Raw genomic sequence first — 7980 nt, forward strand, 5'->3', positions numbered from 1 at the left:
TGGAGATAACTTGACCAGGGGTCTGGTTTCATTGACCGAGGATCATTAAATGAAACAGAATGTGCCACACATTCCTTGCTGACCACTGCTCTTGCTCTCTTTGTAATGTAATACCTGATTCCTTCTCCCTGATCTCTGACCTTCTCTTGCCTTATTTCTTTTTTTATTAAATTGCTTCATCTCCATAGTTAAACCAATCTATAAATCTGTGCACTCCGCTAAACTCTTTGCCGTTCCCGGGGTGTGAGGTCAGCAGTTTAACTAAAGAGTGGAAAGTCCGCAGGAAGGCTCTGTTGCCGTGGTCGATGTCACGACGGGAAGGAACCTTTAACTGATTGTCCCACTGAATACATTGAAGGGAAACCATCACATCTAGATATTGTGTCCAGATGTTTCCCGTCCCACCCTCCCCTGCAGCTGGAGGGATGTAAAGTCCTGGGCCGGTGAGTGAGTGTATGACCAGGAAAGATCTCACCAAATCCCCTTGGGTGAAGGAAGTTGCCCAGGAGATCCCCATATTATCTACAAAGGCCTTGACGTCTTATGTGATAGGATCTGTGTTCCGGTCAGGAACCAGCACAGCTTCCCTAAGGCAGAGGCATCATCCAGCAGACAAGCTGGGCCACGTGTCCCAGTCTCCAGCTCAGAGTCTCCTGGATCCTCTCCAATCTGTTAAACTGGTGCCATCACGGAATTGCTGCAACCCTGAATGAGTCCATTCAGCCCATCAAGTCTGTGCTGCTTCATGGAGCCCATTCCCCTGCTCCTTCTCTGTGGCCCTGTAAATGACTCCCTCTCCAGTGCTGATCCAGTTCCCTTCTGAAGACCCTATTTCCATCCCCATCTCAGGAAGGAGTTCTGATCATCAGCATTCTGTGTAAAACAGTTCCTGCTCACAACTCCCTTGTTTCTTCTGCACATTCCTTTCAATGAGTGTCCTCTGGTTCTTGACCCATCCAGTAATGGGCCCTTTCCCAAATCTCCTCACTGCTTTCTTTGATCCATGGTAGAACATTGCAGCTCCAACAGTGTAACCTTCCTGTACTCAGCAATCTTTCCAACAACCTCACCAGGGCATCCTTAGAGTCCTAGAGTAATACAGCATGGAAACAGGCCCTTCGGCCCAGCTTGTCCATGCTGACCATGGTGCTAGTCCCATTTGCCTGTGTTTGGCCCATATCCGTCCAAACCTCTCCTGTCTATGTACTGATCCAAATGTCTTTTGAATGTTGTTGTTGTACCTGCCTCAACCACTTCCTCTGGCAGCTCGTTCCATACACTCACCACCCTCTGCGTTAAGAAGTTGCCCCTCGGGTCCCTTTTAAATCTTTCACCTTCCACCTTAAACCTCTGCCTTCTAGTTTTTAGTTCTCTTCTCTGGGAAAAAGACTGTGTGCATTCACCCTATCCACACTACTCATGATTTTATACACCTCTATAAAGTTACCCTTTATTCTCCTACATTCTAAGGAATAAAATCCTAGTCTGCCCAACCTCTCCCTATAACTCAGTCCCCCTTGTCCCTCAGTCCCTCTCAGCATCTTCGTAAATCCTCTCTGCACTCTTTCCAGCTTAACCATGTCTGTCCTATAACAGGGTGACAAAAACCATACATAGTACTCCAAGTGCGGCCTCACCAATGTACTGTATAACTGCAACATAAAGTCCCAACTTCTGTACTCAATGCTCTTAGGAGGGGGATGAACTCCTTTCTAAAGTGCAGTGACCAGAACTGGACACAATCCTCCAAAGTGTTTTAACAAGTGTCCTATAGGGAATAAGACAAAATGTGGAAACACTCAGCAGATCGGGCAATGTCTGTGGAGAGAGAAGCAGTTCAGCTTCAGGCTGAAGAGTCTTTGTCAGAGAAAACGGATTTAATTTTCAAAGGGTGTGGGAGGGCAGATCTGCTCAGATGAGACCAGGGTTTCCTTGGTGATAAGCTACTGGGGAAATTAAAACAGTACAGCGCAGGAACAGGCCCTTCGGCCCACGATGTTGTGCCGAACTAATTAAACTAGTAATTAAATGCCTAGCTAAACTATTCCCTTCTGCCTGCACAATGTCCGTATCCCTCCATTCTATTCATGTGCCTGTCTAAGAGTCCATTAAATGTTTCTATTGTATCTGCCTCCACCACCACCCCTGGCAGTGCATTATAGGCACCACTCTCTGGGTAAAACTTGCCCTGCACATCTCCTTTAAGCTTACCCCCTCTCACCTTAAATGCATGCCCTCTAGTAGAGAGAGAGAGGGTGAGAGAAAACACAGACAAAGGAATGTAAAAGCCATGAATTGCAAGTCAGGTAGTGCTGGTGCAGAGAGAAAAATATTGCAGCTGGATGATCAGAACCGCCCAGGGGTGTATCTACACTTGTAGACCTGTCTGGACCTTCCTTTGTGTTTTTTATAGATTTTTGTCGGGTCTGTTGTTTGAAAGCAACTGCACCAAGAGTCCTGCAGCCTTGGAGCATCACTGTAAGATCCTCAGGGTCGCCCGATGTTCCGCGAGTTGTCTCTGATCCAGCCACAGTTCCGTTTTCTACCACACGGGGTCAGTGCAAGACTATGTTCTGCGCCTCGAACAAAGCCGTTCACTGATGTTGAATTAAATGGAAATTTCTAAGTAGAAAACAGCCCCATACAGTGTTAGAACATTGAACAGTACAACTCAGGAAAGGTGGTTCAGCCCACATTATCTACACTGACCATGATGCAAATCAAACTAATCCCACCTGCCTGCACATGGTCCATATCTCCTCCACTCTCTGCCTGTTCATCTGTCTGTCTAAATGCCTCTTAAAAGTCGCTATTGTATCTGCTTCCACCACCTCGTCTGGCAGCCCGTTCCAGGCACCCACCGCGCTCTGTGTGGATAAAGAAAATGCCTCACACGTCACCTTTAAGCTTTTCCCTCCCACTTTAAAACTACACCTTCTAGTATTTGACTTTTCTGCCCTGGCGAAAAGATTCTGACTGTCTACCCTATCTGTGGCCCTCATCATTTTATAAATATCAGGTCTCCCCTCAGCCTCCGACGCTCCAGAGAAAACGACCCAAGCTTGTCCAACCTCTCCTTATAGCACATACTCTCCAATCCGGACAACATTCTGGTGAAGAACAGCTGGGGGAACTCAGTTGGGTCAGGCAGCATCTGTGGAGGCAAAGAGGTGGTCAACGTTTTGGGTTGAGACCCGATGTCGATGTCGAGAATCCAGCACCTGCAGCCTCTTGTGTCAACATCCTGGTGAACCTCTTCTGCACCTTCTCCAAGGCCTCCACATCCTTCCTGTAAGGGTGGGGGGGGGGGGGTGGTGACCAGAACTGCACACAACACTCCAAGTGTGGCCTCACCAAAGTTTTATACAGCTGTAACATGACTTCCTGATTTTTATACTCAGTGCCCCCACCAATGATAGCAGTGTGCCACATACCTTCTTTATTGCTCTATCAACTTGTGTTGCCACTTTCAGGGAGCTGTGGACTTGTGCCCCAAGATCCCTCTGTACATCAATGCTCCTGCCATTTACAGTATACCTTCCTCTTGTATTTGCCCTCCCAGAGTCATCACCTCACACTTGTCCGGATTAAACTCCATCTGCCTTTTCTCCGCCCAAATTTCCAGCTGATCGACATGCTGCTGTACTCTTTGACAACCTACACAAACAGTGGCCCCCACACATCCCAATATTTATCCCCACTTTTCCTCAAATTTCTAACTGGCCAACAATTCTGAATCCACCTTGAAGAAGCCATTCACCAAAAATCTGATGACAACCAACCAACTGCTGCCTCCTCTTGTTCTTTGCCAACCACTTGAGACAGAATAACCTTCAGCATGACTTTCATCCAACTCCAAAATTTCAATCAATTTAAAATAAATTTCTTGTTTGATTTTATTTCAGTTTGTTGAGAAAGATGCTAATCTCACAACAGCAGATGGTCAGCACTGACGAACTCTGCTGACAAAAACACTCTGATTTTGGTTTCATGGTTTGTGATGCAATTAATTAAATCACATCTACCATACCTTACACAACTCTGCCAGGGAGCCTACTGTAATAATAGGAGCAACTAAAAAGTTCACGATAAAATCTATTTTTAAGCTTTAATGTTGTGATGGATTTGGGTCAGTGGACAGCACTCTCATCTGTGAGTCAGAAGGTTGCGAGAGATGACCACACTTAGAGGTCATAGAGCACTACAGCACAGAGACAGGCCCTTTGGCCCATCTAGTCCCATGCCAGCCTGGTTTTCTGCCTTGTCCCATTTAGTCCACTGTTCATCAGTTCTGCATAGAATGAGGCACTCAGGTCAGTACTGAGGGAGGGCTACACTGTGGGAGGGGCGGTACTGAGGGACTACGTCATTGGCCATCTTTAGGATAGAACATTAAAGGACCTAGTGTACTCGCAGAACGAGGCAGATCTCAGAATCCTGGGCTGGTGTTCATTTCTCAATCAGATTATCTGTTCTTTATCACATTGTTGTCTGTGGGACCTTGCTGACCTAGAGCTGGGTGCCAGGTTTCATACATGAAGACTGTGTCTACACTACAGAGTGTTTGGGACATCCTGACAGAGACACGAGACACATGGATGTATCCTCCTCTCTCTTTCTCCACCCCTTCCCCAGGTCGCAGTAAATACTCAGCCCTCTCTCTATTTCCTGACAGGTGACGTTGAAATAGGAATTCTGGAACGGGATGGGCAGCTTGAGGTGGAGGTGATTCAAGCCCGTGGGCTCACCCCGAAACCAGGGACCAAGACTCTGCCAGGTACGCTCCCGCTCCCCAGGTAAGCTCCTGCTCCCCAGGTACACACCCGCTCCCCAGGTACACACCCGCTCCCCAGGTACACTCCCGCTCCCCAGCTACACTCCCGCTCCCCGGATACACTCCCGCTGCCCAGGTAAGCTCCCGCTCCCTGGGTACTCTCCTGCTCCTCAAGGTTCCCACACCACTAGCTGGAACAACTCACCTGCTACAAATGATCTGCTGGGGGAACTCAGTGGGTCGAGCAGCATCTGTGGGAGGAAAGGAATTGTCAATGTTTCAGGTCGAAGCCCCACATCAGGACGTCCTGAGGGAATTGTCAACCCAAAATGTCAACAATTCCTTTCCTGCCAGCGACACTGCTCGACCCGCTGAGTTCCTCCAGCAGGTGGTGTGTTGCTCCAGATTCCAGCGTCTGCGGTCTCCGGTGTCTCCATGGAACAATTCACCTCTCAGTTGTATCGTTAATTGTTGGCATCGTTGCTAAGGCCGGCATTTGTTCACCGGGCTCCCTTGCTCTTGAGGTGAGGGCGTTGGATCACCTCATAACACTGCAGAATTACTACAACTGAGATCTCCCACGAATCCTCCATGTCAGTGTGGGCCTGGAGTCACCAGAGGCCAGGCTGCACCAGGAGGGGCAAGTTCCTTCTCCAAAGGACCTGAGTGGACCAGGTGGGCTTTTACGACAATCCCCCCCCCCCCACACACACACACACACACACACACAGTCCCTTTGACTGACCAAGTTGGTGGAAGCTGGCGATAAACCATTTCCCAGGTCAATAATTTGCATACCCCCATCAATAATATGGCCTCCCCATCAATAATCAACCCCCCCAATCAATAAACCGTCCCTCATCAAAAATCCGCCTCCTTATCAAAAATCTTCCCCTGTCAATAAACCTCCCTGCTCATCAATAATCTGCACATCAATAATCTACCTTCCCTCATCAGTAATCGGCCACCCCATCAATAAACCACCGCCCACATCAATAACACACTGACCCCCTCAATTATCCAGTTGCCTTCACGAACCCCGCACTTCCCACCCCCCTACTTCTGGGGTTGTTGTCGGTGGGCTGGGGGTGGGGTGCTGGCGGTCTTGGGACCATCTCAGGAATCCATCCTCTGCCATTGAAGGGTCTCTGAAGAACCAATGCTCCAGCGAGTGGCTTTGAGCTTCTGTGGATGCCCATCCCACCAAACACTGCGAGATACTCATTCCTGCCCTTGATGAGCTCTGCCTGGGCTGGGGTGCCTGATCTGTTTCCTCCTCTTCCAGCTGCTTATATTAAACTCTACCTTCTGGAGAATGGGGTTTGCATTGCAAAAAAGAAAACCAAGAGCGCACACAAGTCTCTGGACCCCCTGTACCATCAGATCCTGGTCTTCAACGAGAGCCCACAGGGCAAGATCTTGCAGGTCAGTGCAGGTGCGGGTTTGATGAACCTCAGGCACTGTGTGGAAGCAGGGATGGAGTGAGCACTAACGACACACACAGAGCTGCAGTTCCACAGGCCAGGGTTAGAGTACTAGAGGCCGTGCACTGTGCACGCATGCAAGTGAGTGAGTGTGCACAAGTGTGCAAGTACATATACTTTCACCTGCAAACACACTTGTACACAGCTGCACTTGTGTAAGTGTACAGCACAGCTGGGAGTAACTGTGCTAGTGTGTGAATGAAGAGTGTGCACAAGTGTTTGTGTGTTTACCAGTGAAATTGTGTGTGCCAATTTTTGTCCCCGTGAAGCATCTTTAGATGCTTTTCTACTTCAAAGGTGCTGCTTAGTTGGAAGAGGCTCAGTGGTTAGTCACAGTGGGAGATTCCTTGAGACTCCTCAAGGAGCTGGTACAGTGGGCTTGAGGGTTGAATCTCTCCACATGATGTTTGATCCTAGTGGGTCTCCGCAGAGAGTGACTAGGAACGTACACAGGAACAGGCCCTTCGGCCCACCATGTCTGCACCGACCATGATACCAATCTAATCCTATCTGCCTGCTCGCTGTCCATATGTCTCCATTCCCTGCCAGTTTGTCTTAATACCTCTTAAACATTACTGTCGTCTCTGCTTCCAGCACCTCCCCCAGCAGCCTGTTCCAGGCACCCACCGCTCTATGTAAGAAAAGCCTGCCCGGTAAATCTCTTTTAGACTTTCTCCCTCTCACCTGAAAGCTGTGCCCTCCAGTATTTGATGTTTTGTGATGAGTAGCAGATAATTCTTTAGGGATGTTGATTGAGAAAGGTTGGCCAAGACACAGGAAACCACCCTGCTCCATCTAACCAGTGGCTTTGGACCTTTTATCTTCACCGTGTGGACAGGTGGATCTGTTTCCATGCCGTGTGACCCTCTACCTCCCGCAGGAGAGTTGTGTCAGTGTGAACTGTGTTGCTCAAAGAGTCAGACAGGCCTATCGAGTCTGTGCCGGCTGTCAAGCACCCATTTACACCAATCCCATTGTATTCTCCCTACATTCACGTCAACTGCCCCCAGATTCTACCACCCACCTGCACATTGGTATTGGTTTATTATTGTCACCTGTACCGAGGTACAGTGAAAAGCTTGTCTTGCATACCGATCATATAGGTCAATTCATTACACAGTGCAGTTACACTGGGTTAATACAGAGTTCATTGATGCAGTACAGGTAAAAACAATAACAGTACAGAGTAAAGTGTCACAGCTACAGAGGAAGTGCAGTGCAATAAGGTGCAAGGTCACAACAAGGTAGATCATGAGGTCAAGAGTCCATCTCATTGTATAAGGGAACTGTTCAATAATCTTATCACAGTGGGATAGAAGCTGTCCTTGAGCCTGGTGGTACGTGCCCTCAGGCTCCTGTACCTTCTGCCTGATGTGTTAGTTTACAGCGGCCAATTAATCAACTAGCCTGCACGTCTTTGGGATGTGGGGTGAAACCGGAGCGTTCAGGGGGGAAACCCACCCGGTCATGGGGAGAACGTGTAAACTCCACACGGACAGTACCCAAGATCAGGATTGAACCCAGATCACTGGACCTGTGAGGCAGTGGCACCACTAGCTGCACCACTGGGTCGCTCCAAGGTGTTGCATGTATTGCATCTTGCTGCAGTCGCAGGACTTGGCATTGTTGCACACCATCCTTGCACCTTCTCTGTTTTTGTCCAGCCAGGTTCTGGGGTGGGGGGGGGAGTTCTACCTCCTCTATCCTGCTGATCAGTCCCCC

General features: G+C 48.8%; 2 protein-coding genes across 3 annotated transcripts in view; both read left to right on the forward strand.

The window, feature by feature from the left end:
- LOC127579057 (DENN domain-containing protein 3-like) overlaps positions 1-7980 on the forward strand; it is a 743140-nt gene that overhangs the window by 167785 nt on the left and 567375 nt on the right. The window lies entirely within an intron of this gene.
- The window catches only part of LOC127579086 (regulating synaptic membrane exocytosis protein 4-like), an 84135-nt gene that overhangs the window by 55060 nt on the left and 21095 nt on the right, over positions 1-7980 (forward strand). Inside the window, exons 5-7 of one of the 2 annotated variants that reach the window (XM_052031722.1) lie at positions 2414-2554; positions 4676-4777; positions 6060-6199. In XM_052031722.1, coding sequence (XP_051887682.1) covers positions 2414-2554; positions 4676-4777; positions 6060-6199 — 383 coding nt within the window. The remainder of the gene's footprint in view (positions 1-2413; positions 2555-4675; positions 4778-6059; positions 6200-7980) is intronic. The other variant, XM_052031723.1, reaches the window with a different exon arrangement.

This window comes from Pristis pectinata, chromosome 16, assembly GCF_009764475.1.
Source record: "Pristis pectinata isolate sPriPec2 chromosome 16, sPriPec2.1.pri, whole genome shotgun sequence".
Classification (NCBI taxonomy): Eukaryota; Metazoa; Chordata; class Chondrichthyes; order Rhinopristiformes; family Pristidae; genus Pristis; species Pristis pectinata.